This window comes from Enoplosus armatus, chromosome 11 (genome assembly GCF_043641665.1).
Source record: "Enoplosus armatus isolate fEnoArm2 chromosome 11, fEnoArm2.hap1, whole genome shotgun sequence".
In the NCBI taxonomy this organism is placed as follows: domain Eukaryota; kingdom Metazoa; phylum Chordata; class Actinopteri; order Centrarchiformes; family Enoplosidae; genus Enoplosus; species Enoplosus armatus.
This window is the reverse complement of record NC_092190.1, coordinates 10,360,127-10,382,411: the sequence shown is the minus strand read 5'-3', so window position 1 is coordinate 10,382,411 and position 22,285 is coordinate 10,360,127. Positions and strand designations below refer to the sequence as shown.

The following is a 22,285-nucleotide window of genomic DNA, read 5'->3' as shown; positions in this document are numbered from 1 at the left end:
CCAGAACCTGAGCAGTGTGTCAAGAAAACCAGCATGACATCAGTGCCATATAGCAGGCAAAGGGCCAATCTGCCACCCAGGCATTAGATTAAACACATGGCACACTTGAGCAGTTAAACAAGACACACCTTTAAGCCAGCCACCATCTAAATGTTGTTGGTGTTTGCTTTGCCAAAGGATATTTGTTCAGTTTTTCAGACTACCACTTCAGTTGCATTTGGTCATAAATATTTCATTCTTACATTTAGTTCTTGCACATTTTCATCTCTCCCTTCCTCTGTAGCTGGCAAATATCTCACCAGGGTGTAACCCATCGTGTAGACCGTCTGTTGACGTTGATGCATGGCTGCTCACTTTAAAACCTAGTTATTACATATTCTAGCATATGTTTTAAATAATCCTCCAAAATAACTATCACGTGGCTGAAACAAATGCAGATTATATGTTTCTGTGTTTTAATGTAAGCTTACGTAGAGAAGAGGACATAATAATAATAAAACATACTCAGCTCAGGTGACAAAAATAATTGTTTCTGAAACAACTCATAAGATTCAGTTTGATACGTTATGGTGGTGTAATGATTCAGTGCATTGCCTGAGAATGTAACTTACAGTTCCTTTTCCAATTAGTGAAAACCTCACATAATCTCACATAAAGTCTCACATGAAGAACTAGCTCAAAAATAAACAATGGACCATTTCAGAGTGTTTCATCAGTAGTATAATTAACAAAAACAACAACAGTGCTTGGCAATGTAACAATAAAACCCAATGTAGTGACGAAAACACAAGCTGTCACCTCAGTTGGACAATCACGGCAATGTATTGCAGCAGATTTTAAACAACACACATAGTCAATTATAAAATTCACTGTGTATTTAAAGGAGAATCTTGTGGGGGACAGCATGATACAATAGACAGTAGTGTTGAACCTCTGAAATCAACAAAAACTAAATGTAAATGCTGCTGAAAAAAATAGCCACAAGACAATCAAATGACTTTGACCATACAGGTGTAGAGGAGAAGGGTTACGATATAGACAGAAGGAGGCAACAGAGATAACGTAATCTAGTGAATACAAAGGCACTGGATTAACCTGAATGGCTGTGTTTGTGTGAAAGAGAGAGAGAGAGAGAGCGTTTCTCATTAACAAGAGATTGTAATCACATAGTCCAGTGGTCCATTGGGACATGAGGGATTCATGTCTCTGCTAAATGCACTGTGCTTGCGGCTCAAAAAGCTTTATTGTGCGTGTATGGATGCAGGTGCGCATGTGCCAGCCAGAACACAAGGTCTTTATTTGTAAACTAACATAATACATGCAAATAGTATTCAAAATTTTAAATTTGGCTGGTAAAATGAATAAATATTTATTTGTGTAAATATATCTCACACGATGAATAATTAATCCAAAGAGATCTCTTTTCATATATAATGCATCACCCCCAAACTTTCCCAGTGCCTTTGGCTTTGCCGTAATTGGGAACATTTCCTGCATCAGACATCCCCCATTATCAGTGTCAGTTAAACAGCATCGCATGCAAGCATATGCGCTCACTCTAGGGTGGTAACTGTAGAATTCATGGTGGTAACACAGTCGTAGTATTGATTGACACCTGAGGGTGATGATGGCAGGATGACAGCTGTGTCAAAGAGAATGAAATTTGTCATCTCCTGTGGGACAAAAGCTGCTATAATGAGAGTTTGTCACGGCTGTAGGGAAGCAGGGTGGCACAATCTCCACACAGCCAAGTACAGCATTTCCTACAGCACGGACAGCCATTCATAACATTAATTCTGATACTAAACAAACATGCGCAGATGTATATTGTTGCACACATCTAGATAATAGAGTAAACACACTGAAAGATGGGTGTGTGAATTGTCTCGACCTGCATTTAAAAATCACCAGTAATTGCTGCATTTTTTCTTTTAACAGAGACATTTAAATATCTGTAATATCTCTATTGTCTATCTGTTTTCTTCACTGTGTCTCTGCATACCTCTGCATACCTCACTGCCTTGGTGCTGGATCTAATTGTAGCTGCAGAGAGGTAGAAATGATTAAGGTGCGACTCCAACCCATTATCCTGTTGCTGTTACACCAGAGATGAGTTGACTTGCCTTCCAGCAGGATGTCTCACATTGAAACCTTGTGTTACTTTTTGTCCCAGTGCTCCAGCTCATCGCCGCTCCCTCATACAGCATGTTACATGTAGCTCCAGGCACAGATAGCAAGATTTCGCTTGAGCCATTAATGCTTTGTGACATTCGGATAGAAAAGCATGACATTTTCTTGTCAGATCTACTGCTGTGAGGTCTGGATGTCACGGGTAAAGTGTTAATGGGGTAGTCATTGTGTTATCCTCGACCAAAAATACTATGCTACCCGGCTAGCGAGGGCAGCAGAGGTGTAATGTGTGTGTTGTCTGGTGTGTGTGCATGTGCAATCTGTGAGTGGTGTAGCAATGACTTATTTAGTAGTGTGTATAGTGAAATCTTTGCAAGCATCCGGACTTACATGCATGCATACACACAAACCTGGCATCTTTTTACACAGGTAGATGGTGGAGTAGTTGTTCTGGCAGTGTTTTGCAGAAGATGCAGAAAGTTGCTTCTGTGACCTGATTTCCTATGACAGGAATTACTCGAGCATTCAGTCTGACACACACACACACATCCATCTCCCAGGCTCTGTCTTCCTCCCATTCTCTTTCAAGCGTGCTCTGCTGCTCCTCTCCGCTCAATACCCGCTCAAAATGAGCCTCACCTGCTTCTCGCGTTCTTTTATCCCGTCTCCACATGCCCGTGTTTGACAGCAATGGGAGATAACAGCTCAAAACCTCCCACAGAAAATGCAGCGTGCTATATAACCTGCAGATGTGTGAGCACAGTGGCACAGATTTCTAAAAATGTGTGTCACAATCCTGCTTTAGTCACACACTGCACACCCTGTTAAGCTGTTTTACTCACATCCATATTGTGTGTGTGTGTCCGCAGTCTTTCTTGCTATCTCACTTTTTTCCCCTCTCTTTCTCTGTTGTCTCTCCTCTCTCGTTCATCCTCACGTTCTCACCCTCCTCCTGCAAATCCTCTTTTTAATGCAAAGCTTTCGGTATTCATTTATGCAAATCAGCCTTAAAGGACAAAGTCACAGAGACTAACCCACTGACACTGCAAGCACATAGTACATGTGGCGTCGCGTAACACTCTGTGTGTGTGCTGGAGCATGATAAGCACATGAGTGTGTGTGTCAATGCACTGGTCTCAAGCCCTACCATTTTAGCAAACTATACTTATCTGTAGTTAATTTGTGGGCAGTTTAAAACTGTTGATGAGCACTTAACCTGTCACCGCACCAAAAGCCGCACTGCAGCAGCTTCTCTCTCTCTCTCTCTCTCTCTAGCTGTCCTTCTATCCAATTTAACACTCCCCCTCTCTCCCTGTCTCTTGCCATCTCTTACTTATTTTTCTTTCTCTGTCTCCCCCTGCTGTATCTGCAATTCCTCCATTTTCCATTCCACTATCTATGTCCTTCTGTTTTCTCCAATGACCTGCCTTGCTCTCTCTCTTTATCTCCCTCTCTCTTCCTGTTATATCTACAGTATAGGGAGGCACAATTAATCCCACCTTCCACCCTCCCCTATTTTCTTATTTTGGCTGCGAAGGTAGAGGATAGTCCAAAGAGGTGTGCATCCTTATGAGTCACTGCGTACGTGTGTGTGTGTGTGTGTGTGTGTGTGATAGAAGGAGACTGGGAGGGGGGTGTGTAAGGAGGTGAAGAGCATTGCGTCATTGGGGGTGTGTGGAGCGGGAGGTGGGCTGAGCCGGTTGTCAGTGACGTGAGTGGAGCACGTGCGTCGGTCATGGCTGGGAAGACGCTGTGCGGCGGTTATCTGGCTGTAGGCGAGGAGAGCTAGAAACAGCCGCAGCTCCCCTTGCCGACAGGCTGATCGAGGGAGTGAATGTCTGTGTGAGTGTGAGTGTGTGTGTGTGAGTGAGTGTGTGTATGTGAGTCTGGGTCTGTGCGCCTGTAGATGCTGCATGAGCTGCAACCGGAGCTGCTGCTGCTGTTGGTGAATAATGCAGACAGAGGAACGGAGTTTGGATAGCATGCAGGGAGCCAGATTAATAATGCATCCTGCCGGGTTACGAGCACTGCATTAGTTAGTTTTGCTGGAACCTGTAGCTGCCTACTGTCTGCCTGACTTACTGACTCCCCGCCTACCTTTCTGCCTGCCTTTCTACCTGACTGGCGGATTGTCTGACTTACTCAGAAAATGTCTCACTACCATTTCATCAAATGCTGTAAGTAGCCATTCAGTGTCTCTTTATTTGTGCATGCAAGTGTGTGTGCAAGTGTAGTTGTGCATGCCTCAGCCATGGGTGTGTGCCGTGGTTGTATTAGCACTTACTATATATGCAGGGTGTCATTTACTGTATGAGTTTACATGCTTAAGAATTCTGGTCACCAGCTGCCAACACAGCAACACAATCTAAACTTCAAATGAGTATTTGTGTCCCTGTGTGTGTGCGTGTGTGTGTGTGTGTGCGCGTGTGTGTGTGTGTGTGTGTGTGTGTGTGTGTGTGTGTGTGTGTGTGTGTGTGTGTGTGTGTGTGTGTGCGCGTGCAGTAAGTGGGTGTGTGAGCTTGCTGCAGAGAGCTGCCGCAGATGTGTGAAGTTGACCGGTGAATGCGGCAGGTAGCGGCAGAGGGAAAGAAGGATGAAATAGAGCCACAAAGATGCAGATCACATGAGCGTCTGGCATATTCATAACACAGTGACAGACTGACAGAGAGAGAAAGTCGTTTCAGAGGGAGAAGGACAGATGGAGAGAAACTGAGGGTGATTTAGAGGAGAGAGGGAGGGGATGGAAAGGAGGTGAGGATGGAATGAGTGACAAATGAAGAATGCGGCCAAGTGGTGCAAAGAATGATGAGCAGACTCAGGGAGGAATGAGAGAGCGTGATGTTGATATTTGAGGGGTAATGGCAAAGAAAGAAGGAAAGAGGAGAATAAAGGAGAACAAATAAGTGAATTCTATGATAGAGGTGATGCAGGCTGTCATAAAGTCTCTCCTTGACTCTGAGAACCCTCAAATATCTCCCCACTACATACATCTATCTATATCCTGCACATTTATGGTGTCTGCAGGTTGCAGCCTGTGTGTGTGTGTGTGTTTGTGTGTGTGTGTGTGTGTGTGTGTGTGTACGTGCGTGCGCATGTGTTTGTGTACCATTTTCTAATTTACAAGCTTCTGCATTGCTGTCAGTGTTATTAGCTGCAGCCTGCATGGGATGTTCCACATTCAATCAATAACTGATAGCCCGGAGATGGAATGGCAGGAGAAGAAAGCTACTGCTTTCTATCCCTGTCTCCTCTCTCTTTCTGTCTCCGCTCACTTCATCTCTCTCAGATTCATTCAGCCCTATTTCCCATCAGACTCGGATCCTGCTGTTCTTTCCCACTCTCATTCACATTCCAACTATCTGTTCAGAGCCATTCATCACACAGTAGCAAACGACAGCGTTATTTTTGTTTGACTGTTCAGAGCCGACGTTATGTCATAGTTTTGTAAACACTTGAAAGTAATTTGTAAACTTGCAAATTCTGGAATGATGTGTGCTTTCATCAGCTAGGTTGATTCAAATGTATATACCGTGTTCATGTGAAAAATGGAAACTCAAGTATATATTGACTGAGGGCAAATTCTTATTGATCGTTGCTGTCACTGCTGGCCATATTTGATGTTTTCATCTTAAAACGTAAGACAAAGAAATGCTCCTGGGAATGTTCTGATACACCAACCAATACCTTTATATTAATAACACATTCGGCCACATTACATACAGCAACACATAGCAGGTTATGAGGGGCCGATTTTATAGTCACAACATGTCACAACATTTAGAGCCATGTGCAGACTGCTGTCTAGTTAAAGTGAACCTTTTAGCACACTGAGCATACATCATTATTTATTTAGACAAGTGCATTTGTAAATATCTTTACCAACAAAATGTCATTTTACTTAAGGATGTTCAGCTTTTCTTGATAAATTATTTTTTTTAAACTTGTGGATATCCATCTGCTACATGTCTGTATACATTCATGTCTAGTGTGTGAGTCATGTCTGAATCAATATGGCAGTAAGTGACGTCTGTCGAGTGCTGGGAGTTTATGGGTTGATGTGGCTGTAGCCTTGAATGCATGTTTAATAGATGATATATGAGGCCAGCAGTGAGTGTGAAGGATATGGAAGGATAAGTGGCCGAACCAAGGAAGAGATGACAGTCACAGAGTCAAGGTGGAGACGGAGACAGACAGAGTTCATCATATCCACATTTTGTGTGGTAAAATTGACAGAGCTAGCTAGCTAGTGAGCTGTATGATCTCTACTACTTTTGTTGCTCATTTGTTTGCCCCCAAAGTCATCATCCCGGTGCTTGGACCCCTGCTAGTGCAAAAATGCGAGTATTGCCATATTTCTGGGTTTCAGACAAAACAAGCAATATGAAGATATGATGTTGTTTGAGAAGTTTTCACTATTTTCTGCCATTTTATAGACTGAATGATTAATTGATTAATCAAGAAAGTTGTCTGATTAATTGCCAATGAAAATAATCTTTGCAGCCCTAGATCTTTACCTTTTACCCACTTCCACACACCTACTGAGCCTTGTACTCTCAATATAATCACCTCTGGCCGTTAGACTGTCGTAGTAGCCAAGGCTAGTCGTCCGGGGTGTGCATGTGTGTGTGTGCACGTACATAAAGCCTAATTGGTTGGTGACAAGCGATGCTCTTGATGTTTTGTGTGGTTTTTTTTTTTTAGCCCTGCAGTGAGCTATGTGTCAGTATACGATCAGGGCAACTTATATCAGTGCACCCACTCTTATAGGTGTCTACTATGGACACAGACTGAACACACACCACAACTAGTACTGCAAGTCACATATCAAAATGGGCTGAGTAGCAGAGAAGGTGAGGAGAGGAAATATGTGGAAGAAAAAAAGGAGGCAATAACAGAGGACTGACGAGAGATGGAGTGGCACGATATTGGAAAAGGCAGTAGGTTGAGTGTGTTTTTATGTTTGTATGTGTGCGTCTACTCAACCTGCAGCCAAGTTCCTAAAGTAAAATACAGTTGAAGCAGACACCTGGCATGAACAGTGTAATAATGACCCCCCCCTGTCTGGAACCTGAACACAAAAGAACCTTTTTACATGTCGAACCAGAGCAGATGGCACTGGTGTATTGTGCAGGAGGTGTGTGTGTGTGTGTGTATGCATGGCACACCGGGGTAGAGTGGCCAGGTGTTTGAATGAATGTGTAGATGTATATCAAACAGAAACAAAAACAGAGAGACGCAGCAGCTTCATTTGTGTGCCTGGATGTCTTTGTCTCTACCTGATAAAGATCTAGTCCAAACACACAGAGGAGAAACAGCAGTTTACTGTATAAAGTGGACACAAAGTAGCAACAGTCCCCTCATGTCCGCTGACTGTCGAAGGCCATCTTTTATTGTTGCTTTTCTCTCCTGGATGTTAGTACTGTTCAGAGACTATTGCATGTCACTGTGGATATGACGAGAGATGAAAAGAGATGATAAAGTAGTGAGAAAGAGACAGACGAGGGTTTGGGAAACATGGGGACAACATATAGTACTTCAAAGGTGTCCCACTAGCAATAGTTTTGTGACAAAGAGACTGCTGTGTGCTCCGTCACCATGATAGAGAAAGAGGGAGATGAAATAGAGAAATAGAGAACCGCTGGAGATCAATGGAGTGACAAAGACGCTCCAAGGAGGGGATGCTTAAAACAAAATGGACACAAAAGGACGAGAGCAACAAACGAACAGCAAAGTTGAGTTTGATAAAAGAAGGAATGATGTGTAGAGACAGCAGGGGAGCATGAGTTGGTGAGTCAGAAAGAAATATACAACACGCTCTATTTCTGCAAAGACGTCCTCCTCTTCATATTTTACTTGTCCTCTGGAGTGGCTGTGACCTGGATTTGTCAAATTAATAATGTTATCAATGCCATATTGATGTAAATACTTTTACTTAAAACCCACTTTATGTAATACGTTTGTTTTTGTTAAGTGTGTGTCTCCTTTGGTTTTTACCTGAGCACACTCAGTGAATCTCATTCTGAGCCCACCTACTGCACAAGCACCGTACATCCTAATCGTCCAAGCAGACCATAAGGGGTTTAGCAGCTGCCTTGCGATGAGATCTGTTTGGCTAAGTGCCACTGAGAGGCAGAGAGATTATGCGGAGTCAGGAGAATCACTACACACTGTTGGGACAAGGAGCGACAACACACAAAATGCTGCGATGCTTCTCTGAGCTCACCCCGACGGCTAAACAGACAGCAAATATCCTTTACAGTAAATATGCTAAATAATTGCCAACACACAACTGGGCGACCTGCAGACACAGACATGCAAGACATGCACACAAAATAATAACACGTTTGAACACAGTTCTACCTGGAGATGTGTTTTATCTTCTGAGCCTTGTCTCATTAGCTCACTATCAAACTGTGTTAGAGTGAATACTACTGCAATACTGCAGTGTTTTCACTGATTCACCAGATTGTTCTCTTCACTCTCAGCATGGATAGCTTGTCATCAGAGCCTGATTGAAAACAAATAACGCATAACTTAATTACATTTGCATTTAATTTTATGCAACTATGTAATTTTCTGACATTAAACATCATCATTGTCTTGCTCTCTCTCTGTCTTTCTGTTTCTCTCTAGGTTGTTTCCAGCTATGTAATGTGTTTCGTCAGAACATGGAGATAGACCAGTGTCTGCTGGAGTCTCTCCCCATTGGCCAGCGCCAGCGGCTGGTCAGGAGGATGCGCTGTGACCAAATAAGGGCGTACTACGAGAGGGAAAAGAGCCTTCAGCGCCAGCAAGGTGGAATCAAGGTTCGAGCCCCGCCCACCCACCGCAAGAAGCACCACGTCCGCTTCACCCTCGCAGATGTCATACAGGACGCCATCATTCGCCATGACGACAAAGAAGGTGTGTTTGTGGGTGCGCATATGAGGGTGTATGTCGGTTATGGTTGAGTGAAAAGGTAGTAGTGTGTGTGGATGTGTACACAGTTAACATCTGAGAATGAAGACTGGTTACTAGATTTGCAGTGCTGGCTCACTTATCTATCACACACACTCTTTCTCATACATACACACACACACACACAAGTGGGCCAAAACAGCGCTGCTGACTGCAGGTCACACGATTTGTTCTGCTGGAAGCTGTCCACTTGACTGAGGAGGACAGAGTGGAGCTTTTATCCTGACACAAACAGCTCTCAAGTATAAAAATACCTTAGCACAGTTGATAATGTCTGCTGTTGAGAGCAAACAGTATTTCCACAGAATGGTGCTTTTTGTTGGACTCTAGGTAAAAGAAGCCCATTTGCTTTTGTTGTCTGTCACTTCGCTGCTCAGTGGCAGCGACAAGAGGGTTTGAAATATTCTTCAAAGATAGACAAATGCCAAAAGTAACAAGATGTCTATATATGACGCAGCGTCTGTTGGATCTGGCTGACACAGCAGTGAATAATAGCTAGTTTGTAAGATTAGTATTCATTATTTATGGTTTCATATGTGTTTTCACATTGTTTGGCTGAATGGTTAGCCATTTGTTTCAAACAAATGGGATCTTGCTAATATCACGTACTGAATTATTAATCGATTAATCAAGAAAATAATTGTATGATTAATTGATAATGAAAATAATCGTCAGTTGCAGCCCTACTTCTGAGCCTTTTACCCACTTCCACACACCTACTGAGCCTTGCACTCAATATATTACTGCTTTTAGTAAACATCTAGATGTTTAATGTCTGCCTTTCTGTGTCTGTATTTGTGTCTGAGAATATTTATTTGTGTCTGTCAGTGTATTATGAGACTCTCAGGCACACAGTAAATCATATCTGGCCTCAGGTCTAAGCAGGACTGCAGCCTGCTTGGCTCCCAGTAAAGACACACTCAAGAACTCAGGCTCAGTCTTTTTTGTGAGATCGGATAGTCATTGAGCCCATAAGATTCAAGAGGTCCTCACACTTTACACTAAAGGGCATTGATTTTTTTTGTCCAACCTCGCCGTCTTTCTTTTCATCTATGCCAGTGATTTGCCAGTCATTTACCCAGCTGTCTGGGTGTATCTGTGTCAGTCCTACAAGCAGTCTTTGCAGGTCACTGTGTTAATCTCTGCTCTCTGGCTGCCAGTGAGGTTCAGCTGGTCTGTGGGAGCAGCTGGTGTGCCATTGCAACAGCCAGACTGAAACCAGATTTCCTTGGCTTGGCATGAATCAGATCTGCAGACCTCTCTGCCTAATGCCTACCTACCACCCTGACACCACCAAGGCACTGAACTGCTGGCAGGGTACCATTTGTTTTGCTATGGGAAGGCCTGACCTTTTGGTGGTGTTCAAGGCAAGAACTGGACCTAGATTAAACAAAATAGTAGACTCACATGCAGCCGCGCATGAGGGACAGATTGTCTCCTAACAGACTCCTTGAGCCAAGGGACTTCCTGCAAGCATTATGATTAATTTATGTTACTCTTTGGCCTGTCTTGTTTTTCTATCTGTATTGCAGTGTCTATCTCTTTGAGGTAACACTTGGTTGCATGGATCAGCACTTGACAATGATTCTCGAGCTTTCCTCACTGGTGAGCTGAGTGATAACTGCTTTTCTCGCTGTTGTCGCTTGAGTCACTCCCGTTCTCCTTTTGTACAGAGTGATAGGATTTTCTTCAGGCTTGGACATTTTTGGAGCTTTTCCCCCTTACTACAGAAGTATTTCAAGAGATGAGGGCTTGCGTAATCGCACACCTGTTGCAACGAGAGCCTAGGGGTTAATCTGGTGGATAGGGGTAAAAGGGGTAAAAGAATAAGGGATTTGCATTTGACTCATTGACGATGCCTGGAAAGCAGACTTCAGTAGAATTATTAAACAGGATATGTGAGTGCTGATTTCCTCTTTATGATGCAAGTACTTATATCATATCTGATATGACGATTTCTTGATTATTTTATGCTCACAGTGTTATTGTTAAAGGGATCCACGAGATGAAGTTTGAAATGAGACTGATAGACTGTGTCGAAACATCGTAAGAGGCCAACAAATATGAACGACTGTTAGCTGATAGACAATGATATCTTTAACATTGCTGTTATCTTGAAAAAGTTAAATGTCTCAACTTGAGTAGTTTTCAATTTTCAGCACTGTGTCCCCCAGATGGTGATGATTAATGAAAAAAACGATGGAAGTTTTGGTGACTCATCATCGTTTTTAAGAACTGGTGAGTATGCAAAAGAGAAAGACAGAGATTAGCCAAATAAGACTCTGAGAGGAAATGGCAAAAGAAACAAAGAGGCTGAGAGGGAAATAGAATGAGAGAGATAGACAGAGAGATTGGGTGAGCCTTTGTTATATCCCAATTAAAGCCTGCTTTAGAGAGCTGGTTTGAGAATTAGATTCATAGATAGTGCAGAAACTCAGTCTGCTGACAAGGCAGCCAGGTAATCAGAGATATCACACACATACACAGTCACAAAAGGATTTATTTTCTTATCGCTTGTCTTTTACAGGAAATAAGATGAAGGAGAGTGCGATAAAGGGAAGCTGGGTGGAGAATAGAGGAAAGGGTGAACATGGTGAGAAAGTGGAAAATTGGAAAGCAAAAGAAATTGAAAGGCAGCAGGGAAGAAACATCAGGTTAGGGAAGATACTGTAGGGTTAAGGTGAAAAAAAAAATACCAATAGCACACAGCCCTATAGTTAGATAGGAGCATACTATACCTAATTTCCATTCCTGTCTGTCATATGCAAACATCTGGCTCACTTTTTGACATTTGGTGAAATTGCTTTTCCCAAACCAATCTCTTAACTTAAAGCAGGACACATGTGGAACGGCAGCAGCTGTTGCTCTCAAAGCCATGGAACCTACAATCAAGTCTTCCCCTTTCAACAGAATAATGACATTCAGATGGTTCTCACTGAGTTGATGATTCCTGGCAAAACACAATGTGAGAAAGCAGTTCAGGTAAATTTAAGATGACTTTTCTTTTGAGGAGAGCAGTTTTTCTAAGTCATCTGATGGTGATGAAACACCTGTTAGTAAGAGTCTAAAGTGGACTGTTACATCACATTATCTGGGAATTGCTTGTGATGCCTCCTGTAAATATCTCGACAGCCTTGGTGCGTGGCCATGAAAGACATTCATGGTGCCCAAAAGACTGAATCCTAATGTCTTTGTTGTTCCTCTGACTTTTTATCTACCACAGAGGACTGTAATAGATAACGTCAATTTTTTCCCCACTGGCACTAAAGATCACCCACAAACACTTCCAATCCTCTTAAATGGAGACGCCAAAACCAAGCCAGACGCAGTGCTGGTGGGTCTCTGTTTTAATGGGAGAGTGCTTTTCCCTTGTGCCTATGTTATGTGTGCTTATGCGTCAAGAGGTTGAGATATTCTGTCCCTTTACGGATGTGTAATTACGGTACATGTGGTGCATTTACTGTATGGTACACATACTGCATAGCTACCTATATTTATTGATCAGAGTGTATAGATCCATCCTGCAGGCACAGCACATGGTTCACTCAGTTCTTCATAATGAGGAAGTGAAGCAAGTTACAGTGAAACAGCTTTCAGTCTTGTGTTGTGTTTTGGAGCACTGCTTTAGACACAGTTAATAAAACTGAATCATACCATGGCTAAAATAAGAACACCGTGTGCTCCCTGTCCAGTGTTATACAATGTTCAGCCATTTGTGTTGACGCAGTGCCCGCCTCCACATCAGTGCAGCAAAGCTTCTTAACAAACAGAGCAGCCAATTTTCTGGAAGTTTAAACAGGCCTTTGTCCCATTGAATCTAGCCCATAAATACAACTTAACTCAGAGGAGTTCTGCAACAAGGTGGCACTGGTGCTCATAGTCTTAGTCCTCAGTATTGAACCCAGATTAATATTTAAATGATTTAAATGAATAGATTTATCTAGTGTGTAGGTGTGTTCATGCAGATTAAGGTTTTTAAACTGTATCTTTCTCTATATTCTGTTATATGTGGTGTGTTTTTCAAAGGGAATTATATTCTCTAGACACCTGTTGACACCTGAATTGTAATGGATGCGCTGGATGGCACCGCAGCTGAAGCTGAAAATCAATGTTCCATTCAGAGTGGTCGTGATGTCCTGGGAACCTGCAGACATTTAGCTGACTATTTATCAGTCAGCTTGCCATCAACACCCCACGTCAATCCAACACTCGGGTGTCCTGTTGAGTGGAGAAAACATGTCACATTGTTACTGCCAGCCACTTTATTTTAATTATATATAATCTCCCCAGATGGTAAAACACAAACCAGCGAGGGAAGAGGAGCGATGGAGACATAGGTGAATAGGAATGTAAGAGGAATACATTGATATTTCTCTGCAATAGAGCATGCTGGGATTAAAGGCACGTCAAAGACCTGTCATGTTTTTGACAGAACGGGGTCTAGGCCCACAGAGGCGGTAGAGAACGATGTCATGATATCTTTTACTGGAATCCAATTTAAAACCTTGCGACTCTCATGCTGATACAAGAGGGATCCCTTTAATGTCAGCTGCATCATCAGGCAGCATATTGAAACTTTTCTCTGGCAGTGGTGTTTATCTGAGCTTCTAATGTTAAACCTTTGGTTCACTTGATGACTCATCAGTGTTCCTTTAGAGGTTCGGCAGTGCAGGTTAATATGAGAGGAAGCAGAAGATGTACGACAGCGTGGAAAATAGAAGTACTTTGTGAACTCATTTTCTCACAGAGGTCTACGCTGCTCAGTTTGAAGTTGAAATTCAATTTAGATGTTTTCTTTCTATGTATTAATATTTCAATTAACATTTAAACTAAGAGGGTGACTTATTTCTCAAATATGGTCAGCAGTGGATTAAAACACATTCACTCATTTGCAGTGTTTCCCTTTGCTGCTCGCAAACTATTGCATTTTCCTAGTCAGTCTGTGTGCTGGATTTCCTGAGGAGACTTCAGCTACTGTACTACAATACAGTGCACATTATGCAATATATCATGATTCATTAATCGTGAGTACAAATTATTGTACGTATATATATATATACACTGTTTTGTTTTATGGAGGCTATTTACACAGCGCTTTTGGTTAACATTTCTGGAATTGTAGATTAGACCTTGTAATACTTTGGCAAATGTAATTTCGTGATGCATTAACACCCTGGTGTGTTTGCTGTAAATGTATGGCATCGTAGCAGAGACTTTTAACACCTGAAATCCATAAAATCATGTAATTTGTGAACACGCAGGCAGGAGACGCCTGTTCCATCTTACAGAACTCATCATACGATCATCTGCATTTAGAGTTAAGCATTATTGGAAAAGTTTATCGTAGCTTTTTTCATCAGGATCAAAACAAAGGGAAAATGTCTAAGCTCATTTCAGAAACATGGGGCAGCGAGGTGAGACGGTGCCTCTTGTGGCTATGACTGTGTGATAAGGACCGAAGAGACAGAAGCATTTATAAGGGTAAGGGATTTGAACAGAATCTCATATGGGGGAATGATGCTGTACATTGGGAGAATATGTCTGGCTTGCTAGATGAAGAAAATTGGCAATACTGCTGTAACTGGCATGTGATGGAGGATACATTACAGGGATTTTATGAAATTCATGGAATATCACGGTCCAGTAAGATAACGACGAGCCAAAGAATTGAAAAGAGAGGCTGAAGAACGCTACTTTTAACCTTGCCCTGTATCTACAGAACATGCCCATTCAACACGCACATCATATCTACTTCAAGAAGTTCAAGTTCAACAACGAACAATATCGTTAGCACTTACATAGCTTGTTGTGGAGGTTTGTGGTATTATGTTTTTTTTTACATAGGCATAGGAGAGTATATCTAAATTCTCTTTTCAGCAGTGGAGAAGTGGTCATTTCTTTTTTAACTGTCAAGTGTACTTTGAAATCTTCTGCGTAGGCAAGAGATCCTGAAGAGCTGTATTCAGGTCTTACACAAACACAAAGACAGGTTAAGGACAGGATCTCTGCCAGTTTGAATGACAGCATAGATTTTGAGGCGGGCAGGTGAGTCATCAGGAGTCTGAGAAGTACTAATTAACTTTTTGTTCATGGTTTTAGCTGCAGTTTGGCTGTCAATCTATACCTTATTTAGGTTACTCGCTCTCGTCCTCTCTCCCTCTTTTCCCCTCTGCTACCAGTTCCTATCTGGTTGCCATGGAAACTCCACATATGTCTCGAACAGCTGTTTTGCAATTTTCCACAAAATGACAGCCGACTTTGCGGCCCACTCTACATTTCCCAATCAGCAGCCTTCTGATAGAGGGGTAACACACACACACACTCTGAAACCAAAGCTTGAGATCAGCATATAATCACACACCAACTGACATATAGAGAGAAAATGACTGTTGTTGCTGTGGGACAAGCATATAGCTGCTCCACTGCAGGTGTGTAAATCTTTCAGTGGATATAAATCTCTTTGATGACCAGTGTTCCTTTTCCCTTTCGACTACATTACAAGAGAGATAAACACTGCCTTTACTGTAAACCTGCAACGCCTCCTAAATAGACTGAACACTCTTTAACTTTGCACTTAATTAGATCATTTTCCTCAGTACTACTCACATATGTGCTTGGATTATGTTACTTTTTTAGTTTAAAGTTCCTTTTGTTAGTTTATCACTGAATAAAATGAAACTCTACTATATGATAACACATCTTTAACTATAGAAAGGCCACAGCAGCTTATCCCTGCTTTATAGTATTTATCAGCACAGTTAGAAATCATGTTAAGCCAATCAGATTGGTTGCCATTTCCAGCTGCTTTAGAGCTTTAAGAAGAAAGTAATTCATATGCATTCTGGTGTTGACTTGACGTATGGCTTTATCTCTCTGTGTGGTTAAAATCCCTTTTACTAATACATCAGAACTGATTTCCACTGCCAAATCAGAGTTTAAGGACAGGCCATACGCTCAACTGTTGTTGCTGTCGTCATTAAACCTGTTCATACTGGTCTTTAAGAGATCCCTTCCCAAGCTGCCTCCATTGGAAGAGATGGAGGACGAAATCCACACTACTTGTGGAAAATTGTAATTTAATTATTTAATTTATTCTGAAGCTATGCGAGCTTTGGTGGTCCAAATTCGGAAAATCAAGTGGATATCTTTCAGATCTACCGTTTTTTTAAGTCTTTGTGTTCCCTGGAGTGTTCTTCCGTGCTGTGGAGGGCTAGTAACATAAAGAGGGAATTTCGTTGCTAAAGAAGGAAGATACCCACTTGATTTGTCTAACTCTGACTGCAGAAGCCTCATATTAGCTTCAGCTGAACTTTGAATGTATTTTTGAGAACAGGGACTATGGCTTTTGTCTTTTGCAGGGATCCCTGGATGGCCAGTATGAATAAGAAGAATAATTACAGAAAGCAAAACCTGTGTCAATGTTCATACAGACATCAAAAGTGTATCCTACACTTATTACACAAATCTTAAAAGAAAGATTAAAATCATTACCTAATATTGCTGGCAAGCTCATTACTAAATAGACACGGTGGATACGTGGGCTGCTTCACACACAGACCACAACACTGGTTGGTCTTGACAAATCTGCCAATGGTACAACAGTACTATTGATTCCTAATGGCCATATTGCCAGACAAACGCTTTGATTTTTTTCTTAACTGCCTGGTGGTCAATTCGTAGCTGTTGACCTTCAACCTGACATTCAATAATGTGCCATAAAACACCAGTGGGTTCTTCTATCAAAGACTAACACTAACTGGCTCCAACAGATGGGACATTTTACAGACCAGAGACTGTCCTGTCCACTGACACTTACCAGACTTCATATTGTATGTTCATTAAGAAGCAAATCATGTGATACCTCGCTTAAAAATCACTTCTCCACGTTCAACAATGAGCAGCACTGTGATATACTGTTAGTAAGCAAGAGCATTATCCCTGGTAATGACTTTAGCGCTAGATGAGCCTTAATTGGTGTTTTACAGTCTTGAGCCCCTGATGTGTGTTGAGGAAATGGGAGATAATTGTGCTGATTGACTCCAAGGTTGGCCATTAAGTACTGAAGGCCATTAGAAGAGTGGGAAAATGTGCACAGTGTTCGGCCTGTTTGATATGTGTGCATGTGCTTCTGAAACAATTAGTCAACCAACTGATTCATCAACTGACAGAAAACTAACTGATGACAGTATTGATAATTGATAAATGTGTAAGTAATTTCTCAAATAGAAATACCATTTGACATTTGCAGGTTACAGCTTCTTAGATGCTTTCTCTTATTCTTATTCATTGTTCAGTCAAAATAAGTTGATTACAACAGACAATTACTTTTATAACATACTTATATTATGGATTAATATTACTTGTATATTTTCTTTATTAATTATAGACTATAAAAAGTAAAAAGAAAAGAAATAAGTTATCAAAGGTTCAGCAAATATTTTGAATTTCTACATTACATGTTCATTTACTGACTGTGTCAAAGGGGTGTTTATTTATTTATATATATCAATAAACCTGTTTATTAGTATTGATATTATTTTCAGATAAGCTCATGATTATTAACAGGCATCTTCTGTTTTAAAACATGCTTGCTGTGTGTAGGTTGGATGAGGTTATTTAAGGTCTGTCTAGATAATGACCCTTTAAGTGAAATGACCTCATGGGGGTCCTCAACAGAGTTCATTAGATGGAATTACCACCTCTGTAATTACCATGGTTACTGTCCTCAGAGCCATTGGCTTTGCTTAAAGACTCCAGTGTTTGACTGTGTGTTGTTTGTGTGTGTGGTGGGATTGCGTGACAGTGGTGGCTGTTTTGCTGGTATGAGGTCTTCCAGGGTTTAGTCAGTATCCATCTAGTACTGTCAGTGTCAGTGAAATCACATATGTCCAAACCGCAGCGCTCCACCTCCCTCTCAACCTCGCCCTCTTTGTCCATTCTGCTTTATTTATCTGTCACACACTCCAGTACTCTCTCTCTCTCTCTCTCTTTCTCTTGCTCACTCTTTCCTGCTGTGCTCTCATTCATTTTTTGTACATGTTGAGTAAAAGATATCATCAGTGGTATAGTAAAATCACTGTGACCTTGTTTAGCCTACTGCTGTCCGCTCATTTGTTTATGGCTGACTGCGTGAACTTGCTTGTAATGGTTTGTGTTTTCTCCAGTAGATCTGTGTCAGTGCGTGAGTGGGCTGTGCGGCTCACTGGAGCTTACAGTATGTGATGTGAATGTGTGTAACCGAGAGGCTTTCTGACCTGCTGCTGGAGCAAGGAGCCACCAAACACACACAGCCTTAACACTGATCCACATGTGTCAAGGACGGTCAGAGGACATTCGACATATATTGGTTTTGATAGTGAGTGGCAGAGATCAGTGTGTCTGTGTGTTTGTTTTTGTGTCTGTCTGAGTGTGTATGCATCTTCTGTACATGCCCTAAGCACCCTGTCTGTCTTCACATACAGCAGGTGTTAACATATGGATGTTTGTTGTGTTGCAGTGTTGCGTCTCTTGAAGGAGGGAGCAGACCCCAACACTCCCATTTCTTCTGGGGGATCCTTGCTACACCTGGTAAGATATACACACACACACACACACACCTTTTTGACAAATATAAGCCTATACTAATCTTTCTTCTATACTAATAAATCAATGTATTTCAATCACATTGGTACAAGAATCATATTACACATTTTATGTCTATTACACACTGACATATTATCGTCCCCTGGTGTGTATCATCATATCGGCCTACCCTCGCTCCCAGTTTTATTTTTTATTTATATTTTGATCTGTTGAATAAGTGGTAACACAATCTGAACTCATGTTGCCAATCATCCACTACTGTTGTATTTTATCAACTCTCTATGCATGCATGTGTCCATGTATGGGGGATTCAGATTAAAGTTGTTCATTTTTTAAACGTTGAAGCTGGTCCACCTAACTAGATTGCTGGTACCTACAGTACTCCTATAAATTCTGGGCTTCTGAATCTTTCACACTATCTGATTGATTAGAATAAGAAAATGTTACAGCGAAAACACGTTCCAACTGATAACATAATTTAAGAAAGTAGCCCTAGTGTGCATGTGTGTCAAAACAAAATAAAGAATATGCCTATTATTTTGCTCTGGGAGGGTGAGCATATTATGCTACAAATGGCTGAGAAATATCAGGAAGGACATCTGACATGATGGTGCGCCAGTAACCATTCTCCATGTCTTCATCATTATCATTTTGCTAATTCCTGCACACAAGTTGCACCTGTGGCAATACAACAATGTAATTATTACAATTGCTGGACATTTTTCACATACATTAATCGTTATGCACTGAACCATTCATGTGTACCGTTTATAGTTAACAATGCCTCAGGAATTATACATTCATGCAAACTAATAAAAAGGAAATCTACTGTCCTTGCGTTCTGCAGTGTGCTCGCCATGACAATGTGTTTGCGGCGGAACTTCTGATTGAGCGAGGCCTGAATGTCAATCTGCAGGACGAAGACCTGTGGACAGCCCTGCATGTTGCGTGTGTATGTGACCATGCAGATGTGGTGCTGCTGCTGCTGCTGGTAAGAAACACACTTGCAAACATGCACTATATTGGGGGGGAGGGGGCACATTTTGGCTGTAGTTTTAGTCATTTTCTTGTTGATCCAATTCCAAGCGTGTCAGCTACAAATTAGATTAGTGTTTTCGAATGGGTCGGCATACTAGCTCCATGTTTCGAATTAGCTTTGAACCAGTGGCTGTATTCACGTTAGTCATCCAGAATTTCTGTCCAAGTGGAGCGTCTTCCATTGATGAGGGGTTTTGGATTACTGAGGGTCTGAAACACGACTTTCCATTCTCTCACAAACCCAGCTGAATCACTCAAAATGCGAATATTTAGAAATTGGGCATTAGCATGATATCAAAGAGAGAGCTTGTTCTGTGGGGGATGTTTCCAGCTCTTGTCGGGTCTGTCTTGACAAGAGCTGTGGTTGTACTGATTAGGTCCATAATGAGAGAAGCGCCAGCTGCAGGGGAGGGCATGCACATCCAGCCCAGTCACTCAGTGGGCTGGGTGTGTTCTGCTGGTGTTGATTAGACCCAGGGAGGGTTAACTACAGTCTGGAGCTCGGTAGAATCCAGTACAGCCTGGTTCTGCTGATTGGGTCCTGAGTGATTGCTGACTGTCTGTCTGTGGGGCAGGAAAGAGATGTTCCTGAGAGGAATGGATATGTTTGAAGAGCTGCCAGGCAAATGCTGCGCAGAGTGAATCTGTCAGCCTTGTAGCGGCTGTGTGACTGTTGGTTCATGTGTATGTTGGGTGTTTGTGTATTTGCATGTGTTTAATTTCCCTCGAAGCAAAGATTCATGCAGGCTTCCTAGTTTGCAGAGCAGGGTGTGATATACATAGATACGCCAAATGCAATTTATGCAGTGAGTTATGCTTTCATGATAGGCAATACCATGAGAGAGAGAGAGAGATTTAATACGGCTCCCTGGGAGGCAGTAACTAAATGTCTCCCATTCACTACCAAGACAGAACTACTTTCTAGTAAATGAGGTCATATATACACAGAACTCAGCCCTGTGGGGAGAGAGCAGGGGGTAAAGAAAGAAAGAAGAAGAAAATTTCTCAGAAATTCAAAAAAACAGATTCAGCACTGTGAAAAGTTCAAACATTTTTCCAGCTGAGTCTAGCAACACCCAAACATTTTTTCAGCTTTCACAGCTTGAATGTCCTTTGATACTAAGTGGTTAATATTTGACTGCATATACTTGCATGTGTATGAATGTGCCCTTGCGCATGCTTGTGTGATTGTGACAGTATGTGGTAGTGAGGAGACTAGCAAAGTAAGATAGGACACTTGAACATCTTCATTTCCAAAATGGTGCACATTTGCACGGAGTGCTTTTTTTCTTTAGGGTAAGATAAACACTTGAGTGTCTTTTTCTGGTATGATCAGATGGAAAGATGTTTTCTGAAAGGGGAGCCCAAGGCTCTTCCTGTCTACCAGGGTAAAAATAGCTTCAGTAAAGCCATATTTCCGATAGAGATGCAATATCCCTTTTCTTCTATTCATTCATTTTGACACCCATCTCCTCCACCACAGACCCTGCCAGTGCCCAGTCATTCTGCTCTGTTCTCAAGCTGCTGCCTTATCAGAGCTGTAAGTGAGGAGATCTTCCCCACGAATATAACAGGTTTACATTTTAATGAGCAGCTGAACAGTGGTCTCGCTAGAGGAGTTTGACTGGCAGCTTTATCTTTGATTGGCACAGGAAGGAATAGTACTGCTAATAAGTGCTAATCTATTGTCTTCCTCCATCTCTTTCTCCGTTTACCCTCCCCTCGTCCTCTGCTTCTCTGTCCTTGATTTCCTGTCTCCAGTTCCTACTCAGAGAAGTGGAGATGTTTTTGCTGACAGATGTTACCAAGCTTGTCTTGTCGGGAAAGTGGGCGGGGGGGGTTGATGTGAAGTTGTGAAGTCTGGGTGCATTGTCGCTCTGTGTCCAGATTGGCAGTAATGTTAATTCTCTTATCTCCTGCCTCCACAGCAGGAGAGGGAATAAGCCATTTCTAAACTGTCTCATTCCCAACCCATTTCCAAATGCATTCCTAAACCTATTCCTGGCTCTGATTAATGTCCGTCTTTGAGACCCCGGCAGGATTAACTGGCAGTTCAGAGGCACAGTGGTTTGTCTCTTAGCAAATGAACGCACAACAGGAGGAATAGTGTTTATGAATGATTCCACAAAAATATTACAGGGTTAGTGTTACCACCTTTTCGTATTGAGTTCAGCTCAGGCCAGTTCTCAATTTGGCTCATATACATGCATCAGGATGCAGAGGGGTTCTTGATCTCCATGTGTTACATCTTAGCTGACTTTCTATTCAAAGCCACAGCCCACAAGATACTCATCAAGTCTTACTTCTTCTAGTGCCTCAATTATGTCTTCTTAAGTTCACTTCTTATGAAACTCTGAACTCTGGCAGAAAATATGTGGTAAGTGATTAGAGTTAATTGCAGACTTGCCCTAATTCTGCTTCTACCTTTTTCGACAAAGTGTTAAAAATACAGCCTCTTGAAGAACATAAAAATTAGTTTGGCTGTCTTGTTCACCACCGATGCACTTCAGCTGATTTAAAAAATAAAAAATTGGTCTTCTTTCTTTTTCTCATCTGTCATATCATAGTTCTCTGTGAG

General features: G+C 41.8%; 1 protein-coding gene across 1 annotated transcript in view; it reads left to right on the top strand.

The window, feature by feature from the left end:
* The first annotated feature begins 4,279 nt into the window (after window positions 1–4,279).
* myo16 (myosin XVI) overlaps window positions 4,280–22,285 on the top strand; it is a 77,389-nt gene continuing 59,383 nt past the window's right edge. Inside the window, exons 1-4 of the mRNA XM_070914898.1 lie at window positions 4,280–4,307; window positions 8,764–9,033; window positions 18,584–18,654; window positions 19,517–19,660. Coding sequence (XP_070770999.1) covers window positions 4,280–4,307; window positions 8,764–9,033; window positions 18,584–18,654; window positions 19,517–19,660 — 513 coding nt within the window. The remainder of the gene's footprint in view (window positions 4,308–8,763; window positions 9,034–18,583; window positions 18,655–19,516; window positions 19,661–22,285) is intronic.